This window comes from Bos grunniens, chromosome 12, assembly GCF_055505025.1.
Source record: "Bos grunniens cultivar Pamir isolate PY7600 chromosome 12, Bosgru_T2T1.0, whole genome shotgun sequence".
Classification (NCBI taxonomy): domain Eukaryota; kingdom Metazoa; phylum Chordata; class Mammalia; order Artiodactyla; family Bovidae; genus Bos; species Bos grunniens.
In genome coordinates, this window is record NC_141176.1 from 13,392,517 (window position 1) to 13,407,740 (window position 15,224).

General features: G+C 42.2%; 1 protein-coding gene across 4 annotated transcripts in view; it reads right to left on the reverse strand.

The window, feature by feature from the left end:
• EPSTI1 (epithelial stromal interaction 1) overlaps nt 1–15,224 on the reverse strand; it is a 98,050-nt gene that overhangs the window by 74,857 nt on the left and 7,969 nt on the right. For all 4 annotated transcript variants that reach the window (XR_015137818.1, XR_015137817.1, XM_086328848.1 and 1 more), the window contains exons 2-3: nt 3,604–3,662; nt 1,718–1,801 (exon numbers count right to left, since the gene is read on the reverse strand). Coding sequence is in view for 2 of the 4 variants with exons in the window: in XM_086328848.1 (XP_086184974.1) it covers nt 1,718–1,801; nt 3,604–3,662 (143 nt within the window). In the remaining 2 variants the exon portion in view is untranslated. The remainder of the gene's footprint in view (nt 1–1,717; nt 1,802–3,603; nt 3,663–15,224) is intronic.

Consider the following 15,224-nt stretch of genomic DNA (forward strand, 5'->3'; position numbering starts at 1 on the left):
ATCAAGAAGAAGTGGCCACAGGGCAAATGGCCTGTATTCCCAGAGTCTGTGGGAAGAGTACACAAGTGTTTCCCACACTCCCAGTCTGGCTGTCATGAAAGAGAATGCCAATCTAAAGCCACTTTAAAAGGGACTTGCCCCTGTGGACAACTCCATAGGCACAATGGAGCTCTACAAAGGTAGTCTAGCTACCAGGAGCCAACAGCAGAAAAGTATCATCTACATCAGGGAAAGCCAGGTGAGAGATGGACGGCGAGCAAAAGGGGGTCTCTGAAGAACTTCAAGGACCCCAGGGATGAGATGCACAGCAAAAACACCCCAAAACTTGAGGAAACTGGTATCGGTGCAAGAGAGACCATAATCTCTTCTTCTTCCTTTGACCCACAAGGAGGAGGAATCAACAGAGAAACCGAGGAGTCAATAGAGAAAAATTCAGCCACACTCATTTCCTTTGCCAACTTTCTATCCAAAATAGGCCCAGGATGGGAATTCCCTGGTGGTCTAGTGGTTAGGACTCTATGCTTCCACTGTAGAGGGCAGGGGTTCGATCCCCGGTGGGGAACTAGATCCCACATGCCACGTGGCATGGCAAAAAAAGGAAAGCAGGCCCGGGCTGGAACAGGGAAGAAGCTTTAATCTCTATTAGCAATAGAGTCATGACCAGTATTTAGGGCTGAACTTACTGAAAAGACACTGTTTTATGCCTAGAATTAGCTGGACAACTTTATTATTTGAGAAAGACCACAAAGATCTAATTTCATCCAAAGAACATAGGGGAAAAAAACAGACCCAGATAGCTAGTGTGAGGGGGCCAGTTAGGAAAGACAGAGCTGTCCTCCAGGTTGTACCCCTCAAATGCAGCTTCTTCAGCATAAAGGTGACATGAGATGAACCCCATTCATGAAATACAGTGGGATGATAATGATAATGCTATTGCTTGTACACAATCACCAAATGAGCTTATTTCTACCGACATCTTGGAAAAAGTACTTCTTGCAAACTACTGTGAGAGTCAGTGGCCCCTGATTCTACCACATTTGTGCAAACTAAACCTGTGGGAACGGCGCGTCCAGCCCTTGAAGCTCCCAGCTGCTGCTGGCAGAGAGAAGACGTGAATGCTTCGCATGAGAGGACTTCCCTGGTGAGTGAGTCAAACGCCGGGCAGAAGCAGCCCATGCAATTTATCACACTGCCGCATGCTCCAGAGGCCCCAAAGTCTCTATTTGCAAATGAAAACACAGATGATATTATCTCTATACCTACCCCGTGTCCCCAGCCCACTGACATCTTACTGTCAGAATTGACCCTCCAATTTTTTCTCCCATAACCAGTTAACTGCCATGATTAATATGCTTGTGATAGCACTAATCAGGATGGGAGTAAGAGCTATGACGAGGCATATGCGACGCCCTAGGTAAGATTTCTTCAGAGCTGATCAACTAAGAGGCTGTAAATTATTTGGCAATTAAGCCATCTTCTTATTCCCCCATAACTGTGGCATCATCTGTTTGCTATTTGCAGAGAGTCAGAAACAACGGTTTACCTGCATACTTCTGACTTTAAATGTATGTTTTGACTTTAAATGCATTTCATTCCAAGCAGCACAATGACCCAAGGACCTATAACGGACGCTGAAAGACAGATGTGGGCAAGGTGCTAAGCAGATTGTTGGGCGGCCTTGTTCTCCTGCATTCAAGCAATTGGCTTGCTGGCTTACCTAGCGTCATGGGCGGTAGATTAATGGACTTCTCCCTTTGTTGTTTCTTCCACCTTTCCAGCTCCTCCAGCTCTTTCGCAGCCCCTAAGTCAGGTGAGAAATATGAAATCATCAATTATTAGAGTGCGAAAAGGAAACCGCTCCCTTGAGATGGACATTTAACTACATGCGGGCATGAGTGGGCGAGATATCCAGGAAAGGAAGCCACCACCTAGTCCTAACCCCTTGGGGTCACCCTAAGGCACTTTCTCTCCAAGAGCTGACACAGAAGTACAGATGTGAAAACAAGGTAAACTCCTGCTAAATAAAGAAGTTTAGTTCTTCCTCACATCCTGGCATTTTTCAAACCCTACATCATTTAATCCTGGAGAAGGAAATAGCAACCCACTCCGGTATTCTTGCCCAGAGAATTCCATGGACAGAGGAGCCTGGCAGGCCATGGTCCATAGGGTCGCAGAGAGCTGGACACGACTGAAGCGACCAAGCGCACATCATTTAATGTTAAAAGTTTCCTATAGGGTGTATGCAAAACATTCATGCGGCAATAAGAACTTTGCACACACAGTAAACATAAGCCCCGGTAGAATTCTGATGCCTGTATCTGCTGCATTTTAAATATTCCCCAAGATCACTGTAACCGTGAGGAATGAGGGCTCTCCAATTCCTACTACCTGGGCCCACTGAGCTGAGCCTACTCCTTGTGGAGCAGTGCCCAATTCCCCAAGTATACACTGACTGGCAGCAGGGGGCGCCAGAGATACTAGTTCTGTTTTTTCCAAGGTATCTCATGAGACATGATTATTTCAAACATCCATTTATATTTTTTAATTATTAGAGGAAAAAAAAACAACTTCTGAAACATCTCAAAAATCCAGACCACACTTAAGCTTAAATTCCTGTTGACCATTTAAATAAAAAACGTGTAAGATGCCAGAATCTCTGGGATTCCATTGATCAACTGCAGGCAGTACCCACAGTCACCACGTCTGCACCACTGTGACGGTCATACTCTGCACAGACTCAGATATGCCACCCAGGAGGCTGCTCGTCCAGTGGAGACCGTTAGACAGCTGCCTTCCTGCTATGTCCTTATGTTCATCAGTCATTACAAAATCAAATTTCGTAGGAAGATCAGGAATGGAGAGCACAAGATCTCAGTGCTAGCCCCATAGCTGACTTGAACAAGCCTCAGAAACTTCTCTGGGAATGAAATGAACTTTAGTTCTCCTCCTAACTCGAAAATATTAATGCTGTCTCTTTAAACAGCAGCCCTTATTTTACCGTAACATTAACACTACATTAATCGTGTTGTATGTCCGCTAGGTACAAGGAGCACAAAAACAAGCAAGATGTAGCCCTGCCCTCAAAGAGCTTACAATCTAGAGAAGGAAAGTGAAGTCACCAATAAAAACAGCTGAGGTTAGACTCTGTTGGTTACAAAATTAAACGAGCACAGAAACTAAAGAAAAATTCCATTAAGAAGGAATGGAACAGATCCAGGAAAAAGATTATTTTATAATCTATTTCATGTATCGCTTGTCCCTTTCAAAAGTGTTCCTAGTCCTGTAAAGATATCTGAAGTAAGCCCAATTTTGCAGGAACTTGATAGGTCGGTTGGCAATAGGTGTGAAATTGTTTAATTGCAATAGAAACCTCAGATTTATGATTACGCAATGAGTTCTGCTATTAGCATAGAGAAAGAAATTTAGAAGCATTAACAATAAAATAGTTTTAAAAGGTATAATTAAAACTGCCAAAACTTAAAAAGGAAAAAAATGAGCTCCAGTGAGTCTATACAGATCAGAAACTAAAAATTCTTCAGACCAATGCAAGCCAATTCTACTAAGAAAATGAGCAGTATTTTGAGTGTTAAATAATATACATACTCTGTTGTATCTCATTTCTTCGTTTTTCATTTGGTGCTATCAAGGTATATGCACCTGTGCTAGAAAGAAGAGAAAAAAATCAATTACCGGGAGAAATTTTTTTTTAAATATTTATTTAGCTACATCAGAACTTAGTTGCAGCATGTGGGATCTAGTTCCTTGATCAGGGATCAAACCCAGGCTCCCTGCATTGCGAGGACAGAATCTTAGCCACTGGATCACCAGGGAAGTCCCCATGAGAAATTATTAATGCATATAAGCCACCAGATATTCTTTGTGATAATGTACTGTATTTATGATCATCACCATCAAAAAAGTACTATGAAAAATAATCATTCTCTAAAGACCCATGTTCTCCAGGAGCTTACAATCTAGTTGTCAAAGTAAAACAAGAACACATGGCTCAATATGGAAATATAGAGCAGTTGGTGAAGCCTGACAAGTGACTACTTCACCATTAGCTCTCGGTAAACCGTAGGACTCCACTGTTCCTCCCTGTGGCCCTCAAGGGCACATCCACTTGAGATGACTGGAATTCTCCCATGTCACCCACACTGGGAATATAGGGCACGCTCCTTTTTCATTGCCGCAAACTGGGTGTAGGGGCCATTTCAATGCAGACACCTCTTCTTAATGACCCATTTGAGTGGCCAGATGGCCACAGTCTTGGGTTTTGGGGCTTTGACTTCCAGGCAGGGGTCCACTGGGCCCCTCATTTTTCTGGGGACACAGGTTGAGCATAATCAGGAGCTCAGAGAAGCCAAGAGTCACTTCAGTTCACTGGGCACAGGATGGGCGGGTGGGGAGGGAGTGGGAATTAGGGGAAACTTCAATTAGGCAAAAATATTCAGCACTGAGATACAAGGAGTTGTTCAAACATTGTGAGCTTTTGCAGGCAGAAACTCCACTTGATTGATCTGTATATGCCCAGCCCCTGGCACAAAGTAGCTGCTTGATGAATGTGGACTGAACTGAAATGATACCACAGACCCCAGTCTGTGAGTCTGTGCTGCGGTGGCTCTTCTTTGTCATGATGCATGTAATCCCACAAAAGTATGACTATTTCATACAGCAAAAACATAACACAGTAACCGAATGCAGCACACATATGGGTACAGTGTGAGGGGAAATGTTATGGATAAATACAATCAGCTTATAAACGTCGGCCTTTAAAAAAAAAGCCCAGATACGCTTAGAAGTCTCCGTCCAACACAGACTGTACCGTTTCAAAGGACAAATTAGCAAAGATTGAACAGTAGAGGCCAAAAGTGCTGATTAACAGAACCCGTTTCTTCCTTATCTCATTATTTTCCTAGCAGTGAGCCTTCAGCCAGCTTCAAACTGCGCTTTAATTTTAGACTTGTACACGGGAGGTGTGTGACCCCCTCTGCATGCAAATGTGGCTGCTGGGTGCCCAACTACCTAACGGATATCAGCAGATGTTGCCTGTGTAGCCTCACAAACGTACAACGTGATGAATACAAAATTAGGAGGCCACCACTGGAAATTAATCCCTTGTCCATTGCATATTTTTTGTTCACCCTCAGAAAGATTTTTCACTGAAGTGGCCACCCTTGATAGAAGCTTGAGAGCTGCAGTTCATACCTGCAGACTTGAATATGATGCAACAGTGAGCCATTCTGCAGGGCCTTAAAGATGAAACATGAGGTGCTGGATTTAAATGCCAAGGAAGAAATGACTGCAGAAGCCTCAGGATCCCCTCACATGGTGGTATGGAGCTTCTCAACATACCAGGGGTTTGACTACACTGCAAATCAGTAGTTCTTAAACTTTAACATGCATCGGAATCACCTGGAGGGTTTATAAAATGTTGAGTTTCTGATTCAACCGGTATGTGGGGGATGGAGGAGCCTATAACTTGCCTTTTTAACAATTCCCAGATGATGATGATGTTCTGGACCTGGGGACCACACTTTGAGAAGCAGGGATGTAGATCAATCAAGCTGTCTTCAAATACTTGGACTAAAAGGGAATTGTGCGTGCATGCTCAGTCGCTCAGTCGTGTCTGACTCTTTGCGACCCTATGGACTGTGGCCCACCAGGCTCCTCTCTCTCCGTGAAATTTCCCACGCAAGAATACTGGAGTGGGTTGCCATTTCATCCTCCAGGGGATCTTCCTGGCCCAGGGGTTGAAATCACGTCTCCTGAAGCTCCTGCATTGGCAGGCGGATTCTTTACCAAACTAAGCCACCTGGGAAGCCCCAAAAGGGAATTGAAGGATTCATAAATACTGATAAAGACATAGAGGTTAAATCATATGCCAAAAATCATAAGGTTTTTTTAAGCAATTGTGTTGAGACTCAAACCTAGCACTTTTGACTTAAACCAGGGGGGTGTCTGGAGGTAAACATTCATCTCAAAGTAGAAAACATCAAATATGACTGTCCTTAACTTTGGCCTCTTGATAGACTTCCAAACAAAGGAAGTAAATGTAACTCAGCACCCACTATGGTCTTGTGTGTTAGGGACTTACGAGGAGAGAGGAGAGATACCAAAAAAACAGATACAACCCCTTTAACAGAGCTTATACCTGCCAGTGCAGGAGACTTATACGACACTCTGGTTTGATCCCTGGATCAGGAAGATCCCCTGGAGAAGGAAATGGCAGCTCACTCACTCCGGTATTCTTGCCTGGAGAATCCCAAGGACAGAGGAGCCTGGAGGGCTACAGTCCATGGGGTCATAAAGAGTTGGACACAATTGAGTAACTGAGCATGCACACTTAGGAACAATTCATGAAACCATCAGAGCAGACCACAAGGATGTTCGCTAAGAGAAGCTTTATAGAGAATTTTCCAAATTCCATGAATCTCTCTTATGAAATTTTCAGGAAAGGTTTGAAAAGAAAAAAAAACAGTTTGTAAAAGATTTTATTCTACAATATCTAATCTAATTAAGTATGACAACATTCTTGCCTGGAGAATCCCAGGGACAGGGGAGCCTAGTGGGCTGCTGTCTATGGGGTCGCACAGAGTCGGACACAACTGAAGGGACTTAGCAGCAGCATGACAACATCACATAGAATCTTTAGTCTTAGGATTAAATAAGACTACGGTCAATCTATGGCCAACATAGGTAGCTGACAAGTACCCAGACTCAGAACAGGGCCATGAGAAAAGAATTCTCTAGCCTTGAAATCCGGAGAAGGCAATGGCACCCCACTCCAGTACTCTTGCCTGGAAAATCCCATGGGCGGAGGAGCCTGGTAGGCTGCAGTCCATGGGGTCGTGAAGAGTCAGACACGACTGAGCAACTTCACTTTGACTTTTCACTTTCATGCATTGGAAAAGGAAATGGCAACCCACTCCAGTGTTCTTGCCTGGAGAATCCCAGGGACGGGGGAGCCTGGTGGGCTGCCGTCTCTGGGGTCGCACAGAGTCGGACACGACTGAAGCGACTTAGCAGCAGCAGCAGCAGCAGCCTTGAAATCAGAAGCTTTTAACTGAAAACATTTAAACATAACCCTGGGCTCAAGGACAGTGGTCCAAGTAATAAATGTTTTATGTTAAAGAATTCCTTAGCAACCTTCTTAGCAGTACTTTTTTGGCTGAAAATGTCAAAGCTGAAACATAATATTCAGAAGAAAGCACTGGCCAAGTAATGAAGCCTCTATCCCTCTTCCTTCCTGTAGGAAGAGTTGCTTAAGTTTAAGGATCGACTTTTTATTTTTTAATATCCTGTGGCACAGCCTAATGCCTGGGTAGACACAAATATTCATCCCTGCTCTCTTGGCTTTTCCTTGACATGAATAACAAGTATAACTTATTCATGTTTTCAGCCAATTAGTTTCCACCCACAGCAAGGGCCTCCGCTGTTTTAACCTCCATGTCATCCCTTTCAACAGCCTGACTCTCAAAGCTGCTGATGGAGACAAGCCCAACCTAACTATATTTAGTATTCCAGTCATTTTCTGATTAAGCAACATTCAAAAGCCACTGAAATAAATGTATATCTTTGAAAATGAGTTTCCTTAATTACCTCATTGAAATTTAATGAAACATCTCCATTTGTAAGATTATTCTCACTTTCCAACAGCCCACATCCATGAGATATACTAAGGGAGAACGTATAAAGATTAGCATGTGACAAGGGGAAAATGTTTTTCTGTACCATTAAAATATATATATTTAAGAACTCTTTGCCTTGTGAGCTCTCTCCTAAGCCACACCACTGTCTCTCTGGTGTACATTCTTGCATGTTTTTAATAAGGTCTCATCAATAAGCACTCTATGAAAAAAATGTTTTGTTGAAGTTATGAAGACTATCTGGGCTGGATAAAAGTATTACATAAATATATCCCCTGGTGTGTATAAACCACAGCAGATGTAATTTAAATTTCTAATTAGGAACAACACCAATTTGACTGAAAAAGGAATGTAGTCACAAGCAAAAATTCAGAAAGAGATTACATCACAAACAGATAAAGCAGAACAGTAGACACAAAGTTTACTGTCCTATAAAAAGCTGGTTTGAGGTTTTCATAGTTCAAGAAAATCTTACCTTTGGGGGACACTGAAAGAACGAAAAATTTTTTGGCTAATCAAACGTAGTGGATAGGGGTTTCCCTGGTGGCTCGGTGGTAAGTAATCCACCTGCTAATGTGGAAGACACAGCTTCGATTCCTGGTCCGGGAAGATCCCACATGCCTCAGAGCAATTAAGCCCATGAGCTGCAACTCCCGAAGCCTGTTGATCCAGAGCCCAACGAGAGAAGCCGTGACAAGAAGCCCACGCACCGCAACGAGAGAAAAAGCCTGTATGACAACGAAGACCCAGCATGGCCAAAAAGAAAGAAAGAAAACTATACAAAGGCACTGGATGTTTAATTTCTAGATATGGTTTTCCATATTGGTTTTTAAAACATGGTTTTCAGCACAGGACTCAAGCATATGTTTTTAACCAATGTGAGTCAACTTATAGGGCACTCAGGTTTTCAAGAGTTCTTTTGTAAAGAAACCATATTCCTAAGTTAAAAAAAAAAAAAAATGACAAGATCAGGCTGAGTAAATCATCCTTGATCCCTAGCCTGTCACATCAGCCCTGACCCATATTCCACATCCCTGGTGTGGAAGGACTAGTGAATTCTCTTTAGTCTCAGAGTCTGAAGAGCCCAGGACTTTGTCTGCACACCCAAGAGGCTGATGTGAGGCTGGTTAGTTCTCTCATAGCTTCTGATGGAGGGCTGAACCGATGTCCAGAAGGCTGGCGGCATAGGCACCCAGACAGAAAAGATAAGAGACCATCAGGACACCAGGGCCTTTGTTCATAATACACCTTTATGGAAAGCAGAAAGAGGGACACACACACGTATCTCCACCCAGGATCCTCATGTAGACTCATGGCTTAGTGAGAGGCGGTAAACTGACGCAAATCAGAAGAGTGCCCCCTCTGTCAGGCGGAGGCAATCCCACCTGATTAGGGCACATGACGTGGTATGTACTCCAGCTTCAGATTACTATCTTACCCAGATAATCATATAGCACAGAGCTGAAAGATGTGATGCTTCTTCACTTAAAACACACGTAACACTATAGAGACTTGCCGTCTTTAAGAGACCAAAAACCATATGATGGAAGCAGAGATGAGGACCAGTTGGTAAGAATACTTAAAAATGTTTTAAGTTGCTTCCTCAGTAAAAAACTACAAGACACTCACATTTTCAGAGGACAGAGATGTCAGGTCTGGGATGTGACTGGAGCCTGCTGCTGCTGCTGCTGTTAAGTAGCTTCAGTCATGTCCGACTCTGTGCAACCCCATAGACGGCAGCCCACCAGGCTCCCCCGTCCCTGGGATTCTCCAGGCAAGAACACTGGAGTGGGTTGCCATTTCCTTCTCCAATGCATGAAAGTGAAAAGTGAAAGTGAAGTCGCTCATTGCCTGGAGCCTACCTATAAGCAAATATTTGCCTAACAGGCTATTACTATGTCATGGATGCTGACAGAGGACAAGACTCCTGAGTCAGAGACAAAGGACTCTATTACTCATGGCACAGCATCCGCATTAGTATATTTATGTCTGGTCTCTGTCTCTCTCTTTTCAGGTTAACATGATGGATGTTGCACACACACAAAGTGTTTGCATTGCAGCTGAGGAATACTGAATTGTGGAATCCACCATTTTTGAGGCAGGTAGTAAGCAAGCCTCGGAGAAGGCAATGGCACCCCACTCCAGTACTCTTGCCTGGAAAATCCCATGGACAGATGAGCCTGGTAGGCTGCAGTCCATGGGGCCACTAAGAGTTGGACACGACTGAGCGACTTCCCCTTCACTTTTCACTTTCATGCATTGGAGAAGGAAATGGCAACCCACTCCAGTGTTCTTGCCTGGAGAGTCCCAGGGACGGGGGAGCCTGGTGAGCTGCCGTCTATGGGGTTGCACAGAGTCAGACACGACTGAAGTGACTTAGCAGACTTAGCAGTCATATCTTAAGTCCAATTTTATATGCTGCTTTCACTTGTAAGTGGTTTTTCCGATTATGCACATAAGAAGCTTAATATTAAATGGTTACATAATATTTCACAACATCGATGCATCATTGATATAACCACTCACTTAACCATTTCAGTTATTTCAACTGTTCACTATTATAATCCTGCAGAATGTACAAGGCATAAAACAAAGATTGCACAGAACATCATCCAGAAGAAAACCCTTAATAGTTCTCTAAAATCAATACTCTGAACAGTAATGTGGACTACATTAAAATTTTTCTTCCTTAGATATCCCATTTGCATTTTGAGAAGTTCCTGCAATAGTTTGATCATATGATTGATTTCTGCTCATATGCTTGACTCTCCTTAATGCCTAAACCAGACAATATGCTGGCCTACCTACCCATTCATTCTCACCACCTCCTTCCTAAAAGCACTCCTGTATTATTCAGGTTAATAATGTGCCCAGTAAAGACTATAGTCTCCAACCTTCTTTATAGTCAAACATGACGTGTGATTGTTTAACAAACTGAGATATAAGGGAAGCCATTGAGAAGGATGTCTAGGAAAGCTCCATTAAGTGAAGACAGATGGACAGGAAAGGTATTTTGTTGCCTTCCCCCCTTCCTGGATGGTTGAAGTGGTAGCTGGTGCTCAGGCAACCATCTTGGTCAGTGAGGCAACTTGGATATAGACGACATGCCTCAGAAATAGCAGAGCAGAAAGAAGTGATCTGGTGCCCTGTAACTGTAAAACCACCACACTAGTGGTAATCCATTGCCAAATTGCCCGGTTTTGAACCCTAATTCTGTTACTTTCTAGCTATAACTTTGAGCAAATTGCCTAGTTTTTCTATTATTTCACCTGTAAAATGGGGATAACAAGTATCCATCACTTAGAGTATAAAGTGTTTAGAATAAAGCTAGGAAATAACAAAAGTTCTATTAAGGTTGCCTATTATTTGTACTATTATCAGCCCTAGACTACTCACCTTCAGAATTATTCTATAGGAGAGAAACAAAGCCATCAATGCTTCAGATACCTGTTTAGAGATATCTATTTTATTATATGCAATCATAATAATTATATATAAGACATTATTTTTCTCACCTTCAATTGGCAGTAGAAATTGAAGGGCATAATGGCTCTAAGACTTTCTACTTGGTGTAAAAAGTGAAAAAGCACAACCTACATTAAAGAGGTCCTTACATCAACAGCTTGTTTATTTCTGAGGTTCTGAATGGCAAGGGATTTTTCCTTTCTATATTAGTTTAGTAATGTTCAGTTTTTTATTCTGGGGTTGGGGGGGGGTACTTTTTTTTCTGGCTATACCACATAGCTTGTGGGATCTGAGTTCCCGGATCAGGAACTGAACCTGGGACACAGCAGTGAAAGTGCTCAGTCCTCACCACTGGACTGTCAGGGAATTCCTGATATAGTTTAGATTTTTATAACAAGCAGATACAACTTTACTTTTCCAGCCATGAAAAATATATTCCAAGGATTTTTAAATGAGAAAACATTTAAATATTTCTTAAAGCAGGGGTTCAGATTTTCTTAAAATCCTAGGTAGCCCAGGATATCTGCTCTCACTGGCTCCCTAGTAAAACAAACACTGGATAATACTAGCCCGTGAGTTTTAAAGATGGCAAATGGCTTCAGTTTTTGTCAGTTCAGTTCAGTCGTTCAGTCGTGTCCAACTCTTCGCGACCCCATGGACAGCAGCACGCCAGGTCTTCCTGTCCATCACCAACTCCTGGAGTTTATTCAAACTCATGTCCATTGAGTTGCTGATGCCATCCAACTATCTCATCCTCTGTCGTCCCCTTCTCCTCCTGCCTTCAATCTTGCCCAGCTTCAGCGTCTTTTCAAATGAGACAGGTCTTCACATCAGGTGGCCAAAGTATTAAGAGTTTCAGCTTCAGCATCAGTCCTTGCAATGAATATTCAGGACTGATTTCCTTTAGGATGGACTGGTTGGATCTCCTTGCTGTCCAAGGGACTCTCAAGAGTCTTCTCCAACACCACAGTTCAAAAGCATCATTTCTTTGGATCTCAGTTTTCTTTATAGTCCAACTCTCACATCCATACATGACCACTGGAAAAACCATAGCCTTGACTAGATAGACCTTCGTTGGCAAAGTAATCTCTCCATTTTTTAATATGCTGTCTATGTCAGTCATAATTTGTCTTCCAAGGAGCAAGTGTCTTTTAATTCCATGGCTGCAGTCACCATCTGCAGTGATTTTGGAGCCCCCAAAAATAAGTCTGTCACTGTTTCCACTGTTCCCCATCTATTTGCCATGAAGTGATGAGACCAGATGCCATGATCTTAGTTTTCTGAATATTGAGCTTTAAGCCAACTTTTTCACTCTCCTCTTTCATCAAACGGCTCTTTAGTTCTTTTTCACTTTCTGCCATAGGGTGATCTCATCTGCATATCTGAGGTTATTGATATTTCTTCCAGAAATCTTGATTCCAGCTTGTGCTTCCTCCAGCCCAGCATTTCTCATGATGTACTCTGCATTTAAGTTAAATAAGCAGGGTGACAACATACAGGGTTGACGTACTCCCTTCCCGATTTGGAACCAGTCTGTTGTTCCATGTCAAGTTCTAACTGTTGCTTCCTGACCTGCATACAGATTTCTCAAGAGGCAGGTCAGGTGGTCTGGTATTCCCATCTCTTTCAGAATTTTCCACAGTTTCTTGTGATCCACACAGTCAAAGGCTTTGGCATAGTCAATAAAGCAGAAATAGATGTTTTTCTGGAACTCTCTTGCTTTTTCCATGATCCAGCAGATGTTGGCAATTTGATCTCTGGTTCCTTTGCCTTTTCTAAATCCAGCTTAAACATCTGGAAGTTCATGGTTCACGTACTGTTGAAGCCTGGCTTGGAGAATTTTGAGCATTCCTTTACTAGCGTGTGAGATGAGTGCAATTGTGCAGTAGTTTGAGCATTCTTTGGCATTGCCTTTCTTTGGGATTGGAAAGAAAACTGACCTTTTCCAGTCCTGTGGCCACTGCCGAGTTTTCCAAATTTGCTGGCATATTGAGTGCAGCACTTTCACAGCATCATCTTTTAGGATTGGCAATAGCTCAACTGCAATTCCATCACCTCCACTAGCTTTGTTCATAGTGATGCTTTCTAAGGCCCACCTGACTTTGCATTTCAGGATGTCTGGCTCTAGGTGAGTGATCACACCATCGCGATTATCTGGGTCATGAAGATTTTTTTTTTTTTTTTGTATAGTTCTTCTGTGTATTCTTGCCACTTCTTCTTAATATACTCTGCTTCTGTTAGGTCCATACCATTTCTGTCCTTTATTGAGCCCATCTTTGCATGAAATGTTCCCTTGGCATCTCTAATTTTCTTGAAGAGATCTCTAGTCTTTCCCATTCTGTTGTTTTCCTCTATTTCTTTGCATTGATCGCTGAGGAAGGCTTTCTTATCTCTTCTTGCTAGTCTTTGGAACTCTGCATTCAAATGGGTATATCTTTCCTTTTCTCCTTTGCCTTTCACTTCTCTTCTTTTCACAGCTATTTGTAAGGCATCCTCAGGCAGACATTTTGCCTTTTTGCACTTCTTTTCCTTGGGGATGGTCTTGATCCCTGCCTCCTGTACAATGTCACAAACCTCCATCCATAGTTCTTCAGGCACTCTGTCTATGAGATCTAATCCCTTGAATCTTTTTGTCACTTTCACTGTATAATCATAAGGGATTTGATTTAGGTCATACCTGAATGGTCAGTTTTTGTTCCAGACTTTAATAAATTGCCTTTTAAGTGTTTAGGGGAGGGGGGAATGGTTACCAACATTACAGAACAAAGGAACCATCATTGGCTGATTCTCTGATATAGAACAGACCCTTCAAATACAGTCTTCTCCCTTTGATGATTTTTCTTTTCCTGTTAAGCTTTTGTTTCAGATTCAAATGCATTCTGAATAGATGCAATTAACCTTAACAATATGTATAACCTTACAACACTCTGCTGACTTTGAAGTAAGTAACCTTACTGTGTAATTGAACTAAGTTTCTCCCCCCCCCCCATTTCTGCTATGCTTCTACTGATTATTATAGGTATTATGTGTGTGCAGGCTTTCATCATACTGCTGATTTATTGTTTCACTGTTTCAGCTGTCAAAAGACTTTCTGAGACATTCCCACTCACTTTTGATATTATATTTGAACAAAAATGATTGCTCCCCAAGACCTGGCAGAATGCAAATACATATCATACTGAGGAGTGGAGTCTAGTGCAGAAAAGTTGGAAATTCATCCTAAATAGGACCATAATTCCTCCCCTCCTGTATAAACAGGAAGGTAAATTTGACCTAATCAAACCAAAGTGTCTTTTCTTTCCATCCACTCAAATAATCTTGTCTGCCATGCACAGAACAATGCTTTGCTTTTCACTCTGTGGATGATAACCCACTAGTGGGCCATGAAATCAATTTAATGGGTTTATTTTTAATGAATCAGAATAGAAAATGTCAAAGTACATCACATGTAGTAAGTAAGGGTAAGAATTATTTTCTGACATTTTTTTTTCAATTATCTACAAACTCACATATCCCATACATGTACTAGGTCATGAATCTCAAATGCATTGCTAACCTTAGGCTATGGTCAGAAGTCTGAAAGATTGCTGGAAGGCAGCATGTAGTTTAGGTTGCTCAGAAACTGTGACAGTGAGAAAACTGTTCTAATGCAAGCCAACCAAGCTGTCATGAGGAACGCAGCAGAGAGCAGAGCATCCCCACAGCAAGTTTGCTCTGACAAACTACTTCTCTATGCACATCATGTCAAAGCTGGAAATAAATGTCACATTGCTGATTCTATGTAGTACCACTCTCTTTAGCCTATAGAAAATCTATTTTCTTATGTGAATAGAGGACCATTGATAGGAAATTCATGAGCTGCACGGTCATTCCCTCCTTCAGCTCCATCATGTTTAGGATCCAGACTCTGGTAGATAGATTCAGGTTTGACTGCTGGTTCTGTGACTTAAAAAGCCATGAGACCTTAGGAAATCATATACTCTCTCAAGATTCAGTTTCTTCAATTAAAATGGGGCAAAGTGTTCATTGTGAAGAGAAAAATGAATTATATGACGTGTGTATCATAGCATTACAAGTTTGAGACATCAGAGTTGGAGCTATTGATTGTTC